The 19,678-nt window shown below is 41.7% G+C and overlaps 1 protein-coding gene across 3 annotated transcripts in view; it reads left to right on the top strand.

The window, feature by feature from the left end:
• Positions 1-3,896: 3,896 nt before the first annotated feature.
• CA8 (carbonic anhydrase VIII) overlaps positions 3,897-19,678 on the top strand; it is an 83,224-nt gene continuing 67,442 nt past the window's right edge. For all 3 annotated transcript variants that reach the window (XM_010838998.1, XM_010838997.1, XM_010838996.1), the window contains exons 1-3: positions 3,897-4,291; positions 5,761-5,952; positions 16,077-16,201. In XM_010838998.1, coding sequence (XP_010837300.1) covers positions 4,192-4,291; positions 5,761-5,952; positions 16,077-16,201 — 417 coding nt within the window. In that variant the 5' untranslated portion in view covers positions 3,897-4,191. The remainder of the gene's footprint in view (positions 4,292-5,760; positions 5,953-16,076; positions 16,202-19,678) is intronic.

The raw sequence follows: 19,678 nt of genomic DNA, 5'->3' as shown, positions 1-19,678 counted from the left end.
CCCCCACCCCCCAAAAAAAGAATCAGAACTTGCCTAAAAAACAAAGCTTAAAAACTTCAGAAATCAAAAATGTATATAGTGAGGAAAATTTTGATGTCTTTACCGACAAACCAAAAATCAGACTAGCAAACAAAGCAACCAGAGAAGTGTGTTGCTTCAGACACAGGCCCACTGAAGCCCACCTGTTTTGAGGATCATGGATGCGTTTTGGCAGGTCACACAAGGCATTTAGAGGAGAAAATGGATCGAAAACAAGCACTTCCATGATTAGCATCATCGGTTGCGCTGGCAATGCTACTCTGTCACGCAGTGGCCACCAAAAGCTCTACTCAGCTTTTTTGCTTTACCTCCAATGCTGTCTTTTCCCAGAAACTTTCCTTGATGACTCCTTTGTGTATGAATTGCATCTTCCTTAGATGTGATGGTACTTGTGTCTCTATTTAATATATTGCCTTTATTATAGTTAATGATTTACTTCTACCTCCTCACCCCCAAGACAACTGTGAATTCCTTGAGAGCAGAAACAGGATTTTATACATTTTAGGGTCTCCCATAGTGCCTAGTACAGAGAAGCGCGCACAAAGGAACACAAATCATGGTTGTTGAAGTTCAGAAATTGAGGATCTTGTTTGGAGTCTCTTGACAGGCAAATGCTAGCTCCATTCTTGAGGTGTTCCCAGAGCATACGTGCATAAAAGAAGAAGGTAATGATTGTTAATGACACTTCTAGGGCTCAAACTCACCAGTACAGTAAGAAAGCCTTGGTAAGATAGGCAAAAGGGGAGAATAGATTGGGAGCAAAGGGTTGTTTAAGTGAGAGGTTCTGTGAAACAATACCAGTATCTCTTTGTTCTTGTGCCATCAAGATTATTTTGTTCCTTTTAGGTGTTTCTATTTTTCTTTTCTTAGTATAAAATAGTAATTAGTTACATAGGTCTTAGTTTCAATAAATTGTTTTAGGATGTGGTTTGATCTTAGTTATGCAAACACTGGAAGAGAGCAATATACAGTTAATTTAAGGACTTAAATATATTAGGCTGAAATGCATTATAATGATACAGAGGGCTATGTAGAATACTTATGTTCATAATATAGAGCATGAATATTTTTAGACTTTCTGATATTAGGTTTAGGTGTGCTTGTTCTATTTTGTAAATCAAGGAATTGGCCTATATCTTTGATCTATGTGTTTAAGTTTTCATGGTGACAGATACCTTATAATAACTAGAAATAGAAATTCCATCTTTAGTGATAATACAGTATGGGGATCTGAGAAGAGAAGGTCTTAAGGTGCTATTAATTAGCAGAAATCTGAAGCACACAGTCTCAAAGCAATTAAGGCTGTTAATTGAATATGTGGATGCATGGTGGAATGGCTCATATGTTGTTGGGGAGGGTACCCTAGGCTGGCAGAGAGCAGTTACATTATACACATTAAGTTGAAAAATTCACAGAGAACAAATATGGGTAAATATACATTTGTCTAGTAGTTAACTGGATTTATGAATGGTGAAGCATTGTGGGGTATATGCAAATTTGTCTTTGAGAAGAAAAATCCAGCATTAACTATTCAATCTTTCAGCCTATCTGTGGGGAGATATGGCATATGACATATGGCATACCTTTTACTCACGGAAAACTGAGCTTTTCTAGGAGATTTTGCTGTCTTCTGGTTTGGCAAACATCTCTATAATTCACATGCTCCTTTAAATGAAATTGGTGGTCACACAATGGCTGCCACCTAGCATCCATGCAATTTTGGGGGCAGAGGGGAGTGGACATTGTTGATGAGCTCAAGGTCTCTAAGAGATCCTATTATCAAGATCCTCCTGGGTTCTTTGAGTTGCAGCATTTGATGAACCTATGAACCGACTTCTAAAAGGAAACTTAATTGAAATGCTCAAGACTGTGAAACTCATTATCAGACAAATGCAAATCAAAACCACAATGAGGTACCATTTCACGCCAGTCAGAATGGCTGCTATCCAAAAGTCTACAAGCAATAAATGCTGGAGAGGGTGTGGAGAAAAGGAAATCCTCTTACACGGTCGGTGGGAAGGCAAACTAGTACAGCCACTATGGAGAACAGTGTGGAGATTCCTTAAAAAACTGGAAACAGAACTGCCATATGACCCAGCAATCCCACTGCTGGGCATATACACCAAGGAAACCAGAATTGAAAGAGACACGTGTACCCCAATGTTCATCGCAGCACTGTTTACAATAACCAGGACATGGAAGCAACCTAGATGTCCATCAGCAGATGAATGGATAAGAAAGCCGTGGTACATATGCACAATGGAGTATTACTCAGCCACTAAAAAGAATACATTTGAATCAGTTTTAATGAGGTGGATGAAACTGGAGCCTATTATACAGAGTGAAGTAAGCCAGAAAGAAAAACACCAATACAGTATACTAATGCATATATATGGAATTTAGAAAGATGGTAATGATAACCCTGTATGCGAGACAGCAAAAGAGACACAGATGTATAGAGCAGTCTTTTGGACTCTGTGGGTGAGGGCAAGGGTGGGATGATATGGGAGAATGGCATTGAAACATGTAAATTATCACATGTGAAATGAATCGCCAGTCCAGTTTCGATGCATAATACAGGGTACTCGGGGCTGGTGCACTGGGATGACCCAGAAGGATGGGATGGGGAGGGAGGTGGGAGGGGGGGTTCAGGATGGGGAACACATGTACACCCATGGCGGATTCATGTCAACATGGCAAAACCACTACAATATTGTAAAGTAAAATGAATAAATAAATAAAACAGATAAAAACAGAAAGAGAAATAAAATGTTCTTTTAAGAAGAACTTAAGTAGAAAGTGGTTAATATTTGGGACAGTGCTCATTATTTTTTAAGGCTATATCTATCTCCCCCATTCCCCTCTGTCCCGTCCCCCCCATCCCCCACCCCCGCCGCCCCCGTGCATGCTCAGTCGTGTCCCAGTCTTTGTGACCTCATGGACTGTAGCCTGCCAGGCTCTTCTGTCCATGGGATTTCCCAGGCAAGAATACTGGTGTGGGTTGTATTAGGCACACAGTTCTAAAAATGCGAGGTTAACCTGTCCTAGGTAGGAGGTTGAAGTCATTCACGCTGGATTGAGGAGCATATTCAAGAGATGACTTTTCGGAGCAGGAAAGTTCCTGTTTGTTATGTAATATGTGTGTTTCATTATTTACACGATTTCCCTGGGCGATTGGGAGCTGTGTACACAGCCAGCTGCGTCCGAAGCAGCAACCCAGGCTTGAAATAAAACTAAACAGCCTTCTTTTATTGCCTTTCACTCCTTATGCCTTTTTTAAATGGAAAAATTTCCCTAAATTACTTCTCTAGATTAAAACAATTTTTTTTCCTTAAATATTTGTAGGAACTATAGGCTTCCTGGAAAATTTTCTGTACTCGTTTCCACTGGTCTCTAAGGATGAATTAAATTAAAAAGTGAATATTCAATGATAAAGATTCGGAGCGGGAAAGTTTTTTGGTTTTGGTAAGGGGTTCTCAAGCCCTCTCTCATCGGGGTAATTCATTTCTCTTCTCCCGACCCCCTTCGTTCTTTGTGGTATTTCCTGGAGTCAGATGACAATACATAAGGGTAGGGAGCCCTGGCCAAGGCTCTGCGCAATGGGTGCTCAGGGGCAGACCCCGGGGTTCTAGAAGGAAGGCGCGGGAGCGGGATGTGTGCGTGTTGCGGGGAAGAGGGGTCCGGTGTGTGTGTCGTTGGGGGCGGGGTCCGCCGTTTCCACGGCTTCGGCCCGGAGCCCCTGCCTTTCCCTGCGGTCCACCGCAGGCCCGGCCCGAGCGCAGGGGCGGTCCCTCCCGTGCCAGCCCCGCCCCGGTCGGGTTTATAACCTGCCTGCTCGCGCTCCTTGAGCCGCAGCTTCTCTTGCGCTCCTGCTGCAATCGGGTCGAGAGTCCCCGGCCCGCCGCCCGAAAGACTTCCGCCTGGCACGCGCGCGTGCTCGCATCCACATTGCCCTTCACCGCACGCTCTCACACTCATCCCCGCTCACACTCATCACCCTCTCACACACGCGCGCTAACACTTACGGGAGCGCTCCCCCTGGAACGCGCGCTCACACTTCACCGCTCACACCCACTAGCGCCCCGAAGCGCTAGCCCTGCAGGGGCGCGCAGGCACCGCCGGCAAGAGCCCGAGGGGACTCACGGCCTCCCCATGGCTGACCTGAGCTTCATCGAAGATTCCGTGGCCTTCCCGGAGAAGGAGGAGGATGAGGAGGAAGAGGAGGAAGGTGTGGAGTGGGGCTACGAGGAAGGTAACCCGCCGCGCGTCTTGAGGCTGGCCCGCGGGGTGGGTCCCGCTGCTCTGGCGAGTTCCCGGCGCCTCCGCCGCCCCTCTTTCTCACGTGGGTCCCCGGCCCGTTTAGGGGCAGCAGGTGCTCCGGGTAGAGCGGGCTTCTCTGGGAGCCCGACCTTGGTGCCGGGCAGCGGTTGGCATCTGCCCCCGTCCGGTGGGCGAGCCCGAAGGCTGCGTTGGTGACAGTTTCATCTGGCTTGTAGCCAGAAGAGCAGCCTTAACTGTTACTGAACACCTTGAGAATGCAGCGTTACTGAAACTCTTATTTTCTTTCTTTGAAAAAAAAAAAAATTCTTTGGTTTACAGCGTTGTGTTAGTTTCAGGAGTAGAGCAAAGAGATTCAGTTATACAAACGCATATATTCACTCTTTTCCAGATTCTTGTCTCTTATCGCGTCCGTGAAACTGTTTCTTGCTTGCCTGCGGGGAGAAAGTATCTATTTGAGCTACTGAGTTTTCTAGAAGGATGCTGACACCTTTCAACTTTTTCTGAACAAGTCCTAAGTTTTTGAGCTGAATCAGTGGGCCTGGCAAGATGGGGATTGACCTTGTATAAAAAAGTTTAGTTTCCTAAAATGTATCCCTGAAGGTGTAGGACTCCTGATGGAGCTAACAACTGGTGCTGATGTTGACTACATATCTGCAACAGATGTAGAGTTTATAACTTGCATTATGCAAATATGGAAATAGTATTATCTATATTTGCATGATATATATATGTATATAGGAGTATGTGTGTGTGTGCTCAGTTGCTAAGTGATGTCTGACTCTGCAACTTTATGGACCGCAGCCTGCCAGGCTTCTCTGTCCATGGGATCTCCCAGGCAAGAATACAAGAGTGGGTTTCTATTTCCTTCTCCAGGGGATCTTCCCAACATAGGGACAGAACCTAGGGATCGCATGTCTCCTGCTTGGAAGGTGGATTCTTTACCACTGAGCCCCCCAGGAAGCCCTGTATATATGAATATGCACACTTCAAACTACTGTTTAAGAAATTTTTACTCACTAGCATTAGATTTTTATTTTTTGACTCACACTAGGAACACTGAAAGTTACAGGAATTTTCCAAGTACTTAACATAATTGCACTAATGAACAGAGGAAATTTTTGTGGTATTGTTTCTTTTTCCAATCACTTAAAGATGATCTGAATTTCCTAGAGCCATAAATTAGTACCTCTATGTAGGCAAATAGAACATTTTGTTAGTCTGGGACTCTGAATGTGATATTTGATAACATTTGATCATTCAACCTATGAATGCAAAAATGCACACTTTGTTAATACCATGTCTTCTATAAAGCGACAGTAGTCATAGCTTTCTTAATAATGGCAAGGATCATAAACAATGTTTAAACTAGTTTTCACATGTTAAAGTTTGCTGTAACTTATTTTTTCAATCCATTCTAAGTTTGCTTCATTTTGTCCTCAGGTGTTGAGTGGGGCTTGGTGTTTCCGGATGCTAATGGGGAGTACCAGTCTCCGATTAACTTGAATTCAAGAGAAGCTCGATACGACCCCTCACTGCTGGATATCCGCCTCTCCCCGAATTATGTGGTCTGCCGGGACTGTGAGGTTGCCAATGACGGGCATACCATTCAGGTTATCCTGAAGTCGAAATCAGGTATTTTAGATGTTTCTGTGTGCTTCTTATTAAACTAGAGGTCATTGCCAAACTAATTTAGCTTGCATGACCTTAATGGTAGGACTAACCTAGCTTTGTTGTCAGGATACCTTTATATACCGTAGCATGCTTTTTGGGGGAATTATTTTCTGAAACATTTTGAAAGGATGAAATTATGAAGGTGTCAGTTGGTTGTCCCATGTTATATGATGTTATTGGAACAACCTTAGTTGGTCAAATTCCAGCTCTGTGAAATTTGAGCAAAAGTATATACAAATGTATGATGCTGAAGCTCCAGACAACTCATTGGTAAAGTCCTTGATGCTGGGAAAGATTGAGGGCAGAAGGAGAAGAGGGTGTCAGAGGATGAGATGGCTGGATAGCATCACCATGCAATGAACATGAACTTGGTCAAACTCCGGGAGATGGTCAGAGACAGAGAGGCCTGGAGTGCTGCAGTCCGTGGGGTCTCAAAGAGTTGGACATGACTGGGCGACTGAGCAACAACATACACAAGTATACGAATCTTCGTTTTGTCCAAAGTGTTAATTAGCTCAAATCATTTAGATAATTATAATTCTGTCTTACTGCTTTGTAAAACTGAAGATTAGCATTTATTGATATAATTTGGCATCCAAGATAGACTTTTCAAATTAAATTTACTATATTAATATATAATTATATATAATATAATTAATAGTAATATAAATGTAATTAATATGGCAAGAAGAATTTTAATTAATAGCAGTCAAAATCAGTCTCTAAACTCAGTGAAAGATTTAAATGGCAAACAAAGCTCTTACTTTTTATTTTTTTAACTCTCTTCCTCCCTTTTGAACCTATTTGAGATGGATCTGAAATGTTTTTTAGAAAAACTATTGGATAATTGCCAAGGAAATTGCTTTTTTGCTTAAATATAGGGGGAGAGGAGAGCAGAATATTTTAAAATAAGCATTAATTTCTGGCTTTTCATAGTGAATACTAACTATACTCCATGGGAAGAATGTAAAATTAGGAATGTGTTGAAATATTGGGAAGTATTTAATAAACAGAGACCAACTGTACTCAAATTAATTCTGAATCGATAAATTTGATATTTCAAGCCATAAAATCTTTCAGTTTAATGTTAGACAGGGCAGGTATTGATTTCCAACTATGAATATTTAATTCATTGTGAATATTCCTGAGCTTTAATTTAGAGTCTTCCCAGCTACTCTGAGTCTAGACGAGGTATGGATATTTCCCAAAATAGAATCTAAGGTGTAGTCAAAGAGACAGAGTCAGATATAAACTCAAACTTAAGTCAGGTTTTTTTGGGGGGAGGGCTATGATGGGACATCATGTATTAATTTTAAAATACGTAATAAAATTATTGAATGCTGACTGTCCTGACATAAAAAACATATTAAGGTAATGTTGGTATTACACTGTAAAGTGTATTGGTTTATGTTGACATACTGTTTCATTTCTGTAAATAAACATTTACGTATCTATACAGCTAACATGCATTTCACATCAGGGCATCATGGTGACTGAGTGTTGGTTTGTATACAGATGGGTAAGATGGTTCTTGAAGATTCCTATTAATGACAACGTAGTCCTCTATGGTGTCAGTGTAAATGCAACCTGGTGTTCTAAAAGTGTCACAAGAGTGTAGAGGAATGAACAAGTCCAAATGCTATCAATTAAGACAGTTTGTGTTCATTCCTGCTTGAAGATCAAATTTACTCCATCACATTGAGTTTGCCGTGTTTTTTCTGGTGCCTTCTCAAGCATTCACAATTTTCTGTGGCCCCCTACTGCACCCCCAAACAGAGCCCATCAAGCATTGTTTCGACTTTTCTGCCCACACGGTCCTCCCGTGACCACTGAGGAAGAGTTGTCTGTGTTTCTGTCTGGGCCTGTTTTGGCGCACACACTCTGACCCCTTCCTCCATCCTCTTTGAAGACCTTGCTCCATCAGATGCCTGTCTCATTTCTTCCACTACAGTCAGTCATTTCTTCATTGTTTCTCCCTTTTCAGTGTTTCTCCATACTTAAAAAAAAAAAAGTAAGAAAGAAACATGTGTCTGGAGCAGTTTATATTTACCCAGGTTCTATCCTTGGGTCGGGAAGATCCCCTGGAGGAGGAAATGGCAAGCCACTCCAGTATTCTTGCCTGGAGAATCCCATGGACCGAGGAGCCTGGCAGGCTACAGCCTATGGGGTCACAAAGAGTTGGACCTGACTGAGCAACTGAGCACATGGAAGTTTTGCCCCTCATCGTCCCTGTATACTTAAATTATAGTTGTTATTTAAATTAGCTCAGTGTTTTTATTATTATGACTGTGCAAATATTGTTTCCAGCTGAGGCTATGTTGTTTCCTTTATTGAATAACGTGGGGGGCCCCACCCCTGGTGTTAGTGTATTTTTGTTTGATTTTTTGTTTATCCATCATGGTTTCATTTCCACACTCTCTGACGGCTGGCAGGCACATCTTCTCCCAAGACATTCAGAAAGTCCTTTGAAGTCCTTCTGTCCCTCATATCCACCCTTCTCTCCTCCAGCCCACCTGGACTGCCATTGCCTGCAGCATCCTAGATCTCAGGCCTAAGAAGTCCATTGACCGTCTGTGTGTTCAATCCCATGTTTGCTCGATGATGTGATCCTCTTTTGAGACTGTTGCCTCCTTTCAGAGAGTTTTTGGTTTATTCCCTCCCACAGTTCATCTCCTAGTAATTTGCTGAGAAGAAGGCCTTGTGAGAGTAAATATTTAGAAACCTCGTGTGTCTGTGTGCTGGTGCTTGGTGGGCCCCAAAATCAAAAGATAATTGTCTTTTATTTCTCAGGAACTTTCTTATATTACTTAATTGAGAAGTTTTCTGTTTTTTCCCTCTTTTTCCATTAACTCTTTTTTTTAGTCTTTTTTCTTCTATTTTGTTAGATTTCCTCAACTTATATCTTTCTATTAAACTTCTACTCTCTTGTATTTGTCTTCTAATTGTCGTATATTTATCTCTAATCTGTTCTTAAATTTTTAATTTCTAAAATGTGGTGCTTATTCTATGAATTTTAAAAATTAAAAAAAAAAACTACCAGTGTTTATTTCTTGATTACAGGATCTTTTTTTCTGTTCTCCTGTGTTTCTGTTTTATTTTGGGGTTCTTCTTCTGTTTGTTTTGGTCTCTCTGTCTTATGCTGGAGGTTCTTCTCCAATGTCCAGTGATCTTTGGCTTTGTTCACGTTTAGTAATGGGTCTAAAAGTCAAGTTAGAGGCTCTGCATGTGGGCAGAGATTGAGGTCTGGTGGCTGTCACAGTAACGTGGTTATGTAGGAGCAGGCTGTGTTGTTGCAGGAGCCTTTGTAGGTTTATGGATTTCTCCGGGGGAAGCCGTGTGATGGCTCACACCTGGCTGTCCGTATTCTGGTTGTTGGTTGCAGGTGAAAAAAGAACCAGAGGGTACATCGACAGTTAATGAACCTACATTGACACCTCATCAACACCCAGAGTCCATAGTTTACATTAGGGTTTGCTCTTGGTGTTTTTGAGCTTGAACAAATGTTTAATGACATATGTCCACTATTGTAATATCACACAAAATGGTTTCACTGCCCTAAAACTTCTGTGTTCCTTTTGTTCTTCTGTCTCTTTCCCCAGCTCTTGGCGATCACAATACTGTGGCCATCCTTATACTGGCTCTGTAGTTTTGTGTTTTTCATGTCATGTGGTTGGAATCATACATTTTACAGGCTTCTGCTTGGCTTCTTTCACTTGGTAGGAATGCATTGAAGTTTCCTTGGATCCTGGTTTTTTTTTATTTATTTATTTATTTTTTTTCTGACCAATCCCCAGCACAAGTCCATGTCAAAGAGAAAAGGACTAAGAGTCCTCTTAATCCCGAGGAAGCCTTCATTGGCTGAGATTGGAAATGAAATCCCACTTTTAATAAAAAATTTGCAGAATAAGCACAATTAAAAATTTTTTGGGGGGGACTTCCCTGGTGGTCCAGTGGTTGAGTCTTCACTTCCAATGCAGGGAGTTGTGGGTTTGATCCCTGGTTGGGAAGCTAAGAGCCCACATACCTTGTGGCCAAAAAATCAAAACATAAAATGGAAACAGTACTGTAACAAATTCAATAAAGACTTTAAAAATGGTCGATATAAAAAGTCTTAAATGTTTTTTTGTTTTGTATTAAAAAAGAGTACAGAATTACTAAAAGAAGTTACAACAACTGTAGTATAATTTAAATACTTCCACTTATTAAGTGAAAGCTTCTAGCATAATCCTTATGGTGTAGTTTCCTTAGATAAGTGTGCTTAGTCGCTCAGTCATGTCCAACTCTTGAGACTGCATAGACTGTAGCCCGCCAGGCTCCTCTGTCCATGGGATTCTCCAGGCAAGAATACTGAAGTGGGTTGCCCTTTCCTTCTCCAGGGTATCTTCCTGACCCAGGAATCGAACCTGGGTCTCCTGCATTGCAGGCAGACTCTTTACTGACTGAGCTATGAGGGAAGCCCTTAATAACCCTATCTGGGGTTTTAAATTTGAGAGATGTCATGAGCACAAATATTTCACTCCAGACCTCTTGCTGGAAGTTCCCAAACCAAGGTCATTGATAAGCTCCTCATCCCATGGTCAAAGGACCACTTTAAAATCCTTATAGTACTTTAATTCTGCTGCATTTGCAGTGGGATTTTTGGAAACTCTTTCTCCTGTTGGTCTCTATGACGCACCAGCTCTGGATGTTTCTTCTTAATTTTGACTACCTTTCCTCTGCCAGTTCTTCATCCCCCATTATCATTAATTGATGGAATTTCTCAAAGTTTCTTCTTCGACCCTCTTCTTGAGAAGAAAATAGTCTGATTGTGTAGGTGATACAATAAGGCAGCAGATGAGATTAGGAAGGTGACTGAATCACAGATTCACTGAATGGGTTGACCCCCAGGAGGCCACCATTCCAGCCCCCGATCTCAGACCCTCTGGCCAGTAGCTGCATGTCTTCAGCTTGAACAGCTCAGGAAAAGATATTCATGCCTCACTGAGAGAGGATCCATTTTGCTTTCGAGTGAAACCACATCAAAAAGTCCTGGGATCTCCGTCATCGCTTCTGTTGTGGAATTCTGGACCTATACAGAACACATGTAATTGTACTTTCTTCTTTTTTTTATTTTTAAAATTTTATTTTAATATGTATTTTTGGTTGTACTGGGTCCTCCTTGCTGCTTGCAGGCTTTCTGTGCTTGTGGCAGATGGGGCTACTGTCTAGTTGTGGCGCATGGGATTTTCATTGCGGTGGCTTCTCGTTGCAGAACACACACAGGCTGTAGGGCGTGCAGGCTCAGCAGCTGCGGCACACGGGTGTAGTCTCCCTGCAGCACGTGGGATCTTAGGCCTGGCATCGAACGTGTGTCCCTACGGTGGCAGGCGGGCTGGACCACCAGGGAGGTCCTGCAGTTGTACTTCCACATGACGTTCTTTAAAATACTGACTACAAGATCATACCATGAAATTGCTATTTTTCCTTTCCAGACATAATTAGTTCCTTCAGCTGGTCCTCAAATGATAGCCCTCCCTCCATTAATACATATTTATTGATCATTTACTACCTGAAATACAAATTATCTTATCTCTTCTTAGAGAAGTTCGTGTAAATGAGGACAACTAGGAGAGCAAAACTTGAATTTCTTTATGATCATATTTATTATTAGCTGACTCTGGGGGACTTAAATTATCTGGACTGTCATCTTCATCTGCTTCACTTTGCTTATAGACCCTGTTTAACTGGCCTCCTCTCCCTCTTGTTTGATGTTAGCACTGCATTTATGAGCTGATGATATTCATTCTTTAATGTGAAATAAAGCTATAGGTTAAAAGCTAAGGACTGTTAAACATATTGATTGTTGCTTTGAAGACTTCATATGTTAAAAGAACTGATTAATACTATTTTTTTAGAATGTTTTATGAATACATTGGGATTCCTTAAAAATTAAACTGAGGTCATAAGATCTTTAAACCTATTGAGAAGTGCTCTTTGATGACCTAGAGGGGAGGGAAGGGAGTGGGAGGGAGGCTGCAAAGGAAGGTGATATGTGTGTACTTACAGCTGATTCACATTGTTGTACAGCAGAATCTAATAGAACATTGTGAAGCAGTTATACTTCAATAAAAAATAAATTAAACTTATAGAGAGTGAACTTTAGGGACCTCTCATCCTTTGGGGGATGCGTCAGGGGTCATTGGTGTTGGTCTTCCTGAATTTGGGGTCATGACTCCATCAGGCTCTGTCTCCCGGTCATGCTGTCTTTGTCTGGCTATGGCTGCAGCTTTCTCAACAGTTGGGCTTGCACTTTGCTGATCTACCATCTATGCAGACCTAGGAGTAATATTTTAATCCCATTTTTTCTTTGGCTGTGCCTCGTGGTATGCAGGATCTTAGTTTCCAGACCAGGGATGGAACTGGTACCCCCTCTGCAGTAGAAACACAGAGTCCTAACCACAGGATCACCAGGAAAGTCCCAGACTTGGGAATAATATTTTAAAATGCAAAAATATTAGCCCACTGCTTAAAAACTAGTGATGATTCTCCAAGATAAACTCCAGCCTGTCTGCATGGCCTGCCATCTGCCCACCCCAGCCCGGCCAATTTCATACCTTGAGGCCTGCCTTTGGCCATTGGACAACTCTGACTTTATTCTCTTGGCACCCATTCTGGCCATTTCCCACCTCTGAGTCTTTCTGAGCCTCTTCTTTCTGCTTCTAAAGTATAGTTTCTCACTTCTACACTTAGCAAATGGCAACCCACTCCAGTACTCTTGCCTGGAAAATTCCACGGACTGAGGAGCCTGGTAGGCCACAGTCCATGGGGTCACAAAGAGTCAGACATGACTGAGTGACTTCACATAACATAACATAAGACTTGCTTAGCTGTCACCTCCTCCGTAAAGTCTTCCCTGACTTACTTTCTAACTGCTCGCCTCCCCCCACAACCCCCACCTTTGGTTTTGGCTTGGATCCTGCTGGGTTCTGACTGCCTTGTGCATTTTCCTCTGCTCTTTTTTTTTTTCTTTTTTACTTCTGTCCTTAGTCATGTCTGATTGTTTGCTACCCTTTGGATTGTAGCCCACCAGGCTCCTCTGTCCATAGTATTCTCCAGGCAAGAATAGCAACCCACTGGAGTGGGTTACTATTTCCTCCTCCAGGGGATCTTCCTGACCCAAGGATTGAACTCCTATCTACTGCATTGCAGGTGGATTCTTTACCTGCTGAGCCATTGGGGAAACCCCTTTCCCTTCTGCCCCGATGGAATTACTTTTAGTTCCTTCAGCACTGAGAATGCTTTGCCAGTGCAAGGCTATATCCTTCCTTTTACACACTCAGTGGTCAGCACATGGCCAGGCATGGAGTCCATCTCAAAACATGTGTGTTGAACTCGAATGAAATGAGGGGGACTCAACCTTTGAACTCTCTGGCAAATCTGTTTTCAGCAAAGGGTTATAGAAGCTTAGATAGTTTCAGGGGAGTGTGTATGTGTCACGTCTCTATGGGATTCTCAAATTTTGCAGAAGCTTCTGAAAGGAACTCTTTTATGTCTATAAGTGTAATAGCCATGCCTATCAGAGAAAAAGCGTTCAAGACAACGGAGGTGGTAGCAATGGTAACAGTGTATCCTGTGTCCTTTTCACAAGTTTGTTATTCTCAGGAAATGCAGCACATCATCAGTGTGAGTTTCATGTTTCATTGTAATTTTATTGAACGTGATGATACCACAACTAATAAACCTGCCATCAGATCAGATCAGATCAGATCAGTCGCTCAGTCATGTCTGATTCTTTGCGACCCCATGAATCGCAGCACGCCAGGCCTCCCTGTCCATCACCAACTCCTGGAGTTCACTGAGACTCACGTCCATGGAGTCAGTGATGCCATAGAGTGACAAAATATCACTCAGCAAAATTTGATATTCATAAATGCAGGATAAGTGTTCTTCTCTTGGTATGACTAGTTTCTTGTAGAGCAAGTAAATGGTCCAAAGGAAGAATAATGCTTTTAGAGGATGCTGCCAGATGGGTGAAATAGAGCTGCTATTTATTTGTAGTCTGTAAACACAATCATTTGTGGGGGATGAACGGGTAATGCTTTTACCTGGAACCTCATAAAATTCTGAATTCAGGATATGTCAGTTTTTATGGCTTTGCACGGCCCTGTGATTTTAGTGTGGTTTAACTGTGGATTATTTGTCTGCAGCTTGAATGGTACCAGAACCAATTCTTGGCTGACAGCTTCCCCTTTGTCACCTCTCCCTGGGGACCAGGCTTGGTTAAAACGCTTCCCTTCTTTGTGTTTCTTTCAACCCCATAGAATGAAAGACCCTGAGGATCTGGTTTCATTAGAATTTTCTTAAGCATGAGGACCATGTAATGACCAAAAGTGAAAGTGTTAGTTGTTCAGTCTTGTCTGACTCTGCGACCCCACCAGGCTCCTCTGTCCATGGGATGCTCTAGGCAAGAATACTGGAGTGGGTTGCCATTCCCTTCTCCAGGGGAACTTCTCCACCCAGGGATAGAACTTGAGTCTCCCACATTACAGGCAGATTCTTTACTGTCTGAGCTACTGGGGAAGCCCTGTAATGACCAAATAAATATCACAGTAGAAGTCTGATCTTCATAAATAAATACATTTGCATTTCATCCTAGCGGATGTAAGATCCATGAAGCCAGTGAGTTTTGTCTGTTTTGACAACATCCATGTCTCTTAAACACCATATACCTACTACAGTGTAGGTGATCAAAAAGTATTTGTTGAAGTATTTTTCAGTGAAACCCCTGTGGGCCCGGAACTTCTCCTCAATAAAACATACATCTGTGCAGTTTGGATTTTCAGGGCATTTAAAAATATCGTCTCAATTTCCAAGTTTTAATCTGAGGAAATATTGGCCACTAGGCAGGTGGGAGGTACAGGTGAAGCTCAGAGCTCTCTTTTCTGCCCCTGAAGTCACTAGCAGGATCAGCTTCATCCGCTGCTGTAAGAAAATACTAGTGAACTGCTCTGTAACGGTTTCAGAAACTCTGTGTGTGTGTTTGTGTGCGTGTGTACCTGATGAAAATGTTTTGGGCAAAGGTATTTTTAATCCTTTTTGTTTCACAATGCTCCCGTTTCTTTTTGCTTAGCCTTGTGGAGCTAAGCCTCATCCAAGACAATTTTCTGCTCTTTTTTAAGAGTGGAGTGTTAGAATTGTGCCCCCCCGCATCCCACCCCATGAATGCCCCAAAGCCTTAGATCGGGTCATAGACACGTAGGGTGAAGGGTGCTTCTGTTTCAGATGGTGCAGGCTGGGGGGCAGCAAGCAGGAGACTGATCTCGATCTTAGGGAGACAGCAGCGAGCAGTGGCTTGAAGTGGGATCTTAGTTCCCTGTCCAGTGTTTTGTTGCTTCAAGACTAGATGTATTTTCCATCATCCTTCAGAGTGCCCTTGTTTGGGACAGAGTTCTAGGTTATCTCCAGAAGTGAGACACAGAGACAGGGCCCCATAGAACTAAAATTTAACATTTTAAATATTGTGAATATTTTATCACAGTTTTATTTTATTTGCATTTATGTGACACTGGATGATAGATAGCTTTTTAAAAATTGTGATTTCATTGCTAAAAAACCAGGTTGGCTTAATAATAATTGGCTTCATGGGTAATTATGCCAGCTAACATCTGTTCTCTCAATTGAAAGTGTGCTTGTGTATGGATTATCTATAAACAATGTTTAATTTAGTGATAAGTCTATAGAAAATTATTGGTCAGTCTGAGACTCAGGTCATATTCTTGTCTCCTGATCAATGCTAAGTTTAAGTCTCAGGGGAAACTGTGATAGCTGCTGTGTTTATTTCCTGTCTGCTCCTATGCCTAAAATATATAAGAAGTTAACATATACATGTCATTCTCAAGTATTTTAGAGTTTCTGAATGTCTGCTGTATCAAGATGATAGTATGAATTCATCCCAAAGTAGTTATACTCTCCTCATTTTGGCTATGTGAATTTAATCTGTAGAATTTATGAGACCTCTTGGCAAAAAATGTCCCCAAATGTTTATAATGCTGTGCCGATGAATGTGTTTGAGATGTAATTAAGTAGAACTTATTTTCTTTTTCCAGTTCTATCAGGAGGTCCATTGCCTCAAGGACATGAATTTGAGCTGTATGAAGTTAGATTTCACTGGGGAAGAGAAAACCAGCGTGGTTCTGAGCACACAGTTAATTTCAAAGCTTTTCCCATGGAGGTAAGAAGAACAAATCAGCTTGAACAGCACTAAAACTTTGTTGTTCATGTAGAGTATTTGGTGATTTACTGAAAATGATTTAGTTTCCAAGTAGCTGTGTAGTTCTTGAATTTGATCAATTTGTATTAAAATAAAAAAGTCCTCAATAAGCTTTTGGCAGCAGAAGAAACTTCCCATTAGCCTTAATGGGCCTGGAGAATGCCCATGGGCTGTTGGTTATAAAGGTAATCTATGCTGTTAAGTTTCATCATTGTATTATTATTATTGTAAACATTCTATAGATTCACCAGGTCACTTTTGTGGATACTATGAATGGATGATAAACAGAAAACAACTTTTGGAGAAACTTCAATGGTAATTAAAAGTCTAGTTTAGCTCTGATTAAAATTGGTGAGTTGATTTATTCATCTCAAGTAATTAGAGGGAGAGAGAGAGATTTTTAGAGAGTTATTTTGTCTGAAGAAGTCACTCTCCTACTTACCTTCTTAGTCAACTCCTGCTCTTCTTCAATATCTAGTTAGCATGTCATTTCTTCATGGGACTCTTTCTGAGTTCCTTCCCAAAGCAGAATTAATTTCTCCCTCCTCTGTGCTCCTGGTTTCCTTGATAGATGGCTGCTGAGGAATTGATCTCATGCATTGTAACCGTTAGTGTTTAAAGAGTCCTTCTCATTAACTGTGGGCTCTTGTTATGGATTGAAGTGTTTGTGATTTACCACTGCCCCCCTCAATTCATATGTTGGAAACTGTACCCCTTCATGCGATGATATTAGGGGGTGGAGCCTTTGGAAGGTGATTAGGATTAGAAGAGGCCATGAGGGTGGGGCCCTCATGAATGGAATTAGTGCCCTCGTGGACTCCAGAGGGAGCTTGCTTCTCCTTGCTCACTGCTGGGTGATGGACACAGGACCATCTCCAAGCCAGGAAGCGGGCTCTCACCAGGTACCCTGATTGTGGACTTCTCAGCCTCCAGTACTGTGAGAAATAAATTCTGTTGTTTAAGCTACCAGTCTATGGTAATTTGTTATTACAGCCCAAGCTAAGACAGTCTCCTTCTCACTCTCTGGGTTCCTTCCAACATTGAGTCCAGTGCCAGGAACATTGAGACAACGCATGTTGGTGCAGTTGACAGGATGCCTCTGTTGTTCATATTTCTTTCTATACGGACCAAAGTTCTCTCCTGGGAAATAGCCCATCAGTGACAAGTAATGGTATATTTGAGGGGCCATCAAAATGCCAGTCTTCCTATCATTCCCAGCTGCATGTACTGCAGTGTGGAATTGCTCATGACCAGATGTCACATTCATATCTACCTCATTGCCTGGAAATCACTACTGTTTATATAAGTGATACATATACCTTAAAGAATGAAATCAGAGAAAATATTTTTCAATGTTGCTTGAATAATCATTAAAGAAGTTTTATTTTGAAAGCTCAAAATATCCCTTCCTTAAAAAAACTCAGGGTCTTAAAGAAATATTAAATGAAAAAATATTATGTGTTTTGAGGATGGAGGGAAAAAACCAATTGCAGTGTGTTGAATAGCATGTGTGGTATGTGAAGTGAAGTGAAGTTGCTCAGTCGTGTCCGACTTTTTGCAACCCCATGGACTGTAGCCTACCAGGCTCCTCTGTCCATGGGATTTTCCAGGCAACAGTACTGGAGTGGACTGCCATTTCCTTCTCCAGGGAATCTTCCTGACCCAGGGATTGAATCTGGGTCTCCCACATTGTAGACAGACGCTTTACCGTCTGAGCCACTAGGGAAGTCCTAAGTGGTATGTGATACTGAGGACAATAACAGGAGATACTTCTTTAAGGCCTTGGTGGGCGACGTTGGGTCTTCAAATGTTACCTTTCCTAGGGGCTTTTTTCCTCAGTGCCCACAGACATCCTCTCACGTCTAGTGCCTTGAAACAGTTCCACCCCATCTCTGTGTCACCTCTTGCTGCTGCCCTATCCCCATCCAATGTGAGAAGGAAGAGTTCATGCCAGAACATATGAAAGAAGAGAGAGGACCAAAGACAATTCCAAATAAATCTGCAGAGTAGCCGAGGGCTGTGGAGGGACAGGAAAACACTGGGCTGTCATCCTGCCCTCTTCTTTGTGTTTGAAAAGCTTCTCCATTTCAACCAGCCTTCAAAGATATATTGGTCTAATCAAAAATTTAGGGAGAGATGGGAGTCCTTGGAAAAGCACCAACTTCTGGATGAAGATTCAGTGACTTTGCTTGTGACACACAGAACTTACAGCCTTGGGGAGTTTTAATCGCTTAAGTGAGTCAGCGATATATGCTTTTCTCCCCAAAGTCAAAAAGAACTTCCGGATCAGATGTTCAGACTGGTCCTGATACTTGATGAAAGTTTAACTGTCCTGGTCCATTAAGCGCAGGTAATGGTTTGTACTGAGTGGAGATTAAATTCTGGTTTCGTTTCTGCAGAAATATTTTTATGTTTAGAATGATGGAATTACTGACTGTCATTTTTCCAAAAATAGATGATGAATAATATTTGAATTCTGTGTTATCCCAGATTATCTCTGATCCAGTTCTGAGAAAAGTACTTCTATTGGTCATCTGATGTTGGTTTTTAGTGCTGGGTCCTGATGAGTGTGTCAGTGCCGTGGGTGCACAGAGTTAGAGGGAGGTAACTGTGAGTCAGGTATGTTTTGTTTTGTTTTGTTTTAATGGAGGCTGTGAAGGGTAAGCTGGGTTTTCAGGAGGAGAGGGCTGACTCAGTGAAAGAGAGAAGGACTCCACTTAGAATAGTTGAGGAGGGAATGAGATGCCTAAGTGGAGATAGGTAGATAAATTGCCACCATCCCCCTGTCCTGAACTGCCATCCATTTGGAATATAAAGACATAGCCAAAGGAACAGTAGAGAGTGAGGACCAGGTACTGTTTGGGGTACGTGATTTAAAAAAAATAATTTTCTAGGATACTTTTTCTATCTTATTTAAAGTTTAAGACTGACTTTAATCTCCAAAAGATATTTCAATATGTATTTCCTTTTTGTTTATTTTACTTTAATTTAGATGGACGGTTTATTCAACAAACATTGTAAACAAATATTTACCTTGTCTGTTGCATATAACATGGGGATAGCTTTTGAACAGCAATTCATCAAGCTTGCCTGTTGAGTTTTAAAAATTATTTGTGTGTGCTCAATAATATCCAGCTGTTTGTGACCTCCTGGACTATAGCCTACTGGGCTTCTCTGTCCATGGAGTTTTCCTGGCAAGAATACTGGAGTGGGCTGTCATTTCCTACTCCAGAGGATCTTCCCCACCCAAGAATTGAACCCTCATCTCTTGCGTCTCCTGCATAGGCAGGAGGATTCTTTACCACTGCGCCACTTGGGAAGCCCTTTTAAAATTATAAATACAGGCCTAAAAGCAATCCTGAATGTATGTTTGATACTACTAGTAGTCAGCCACATCACTTCAAAAATTAACGCAATTTGTGACATTAGACAATTTAA

Source organism: Bison bison, unplaced genomic scaffold (assembly GCF_000754665.1).
Source record: "Bison bison bison isolate TAMUID 2011002044 unplaced genomic scaffold, Bison_UMD1.0 scf7180017864108, whole genome shotgun sequence".
NCBI classification, from domain to species: Eukaryota; Metazoa; Chordata; class Mammalia; order Artiodactyla; family Bovidae; genus Bison; species Bison bison.
This window is presented reverse-complemented; position numbering and strand designations above follow the sequence as displayed.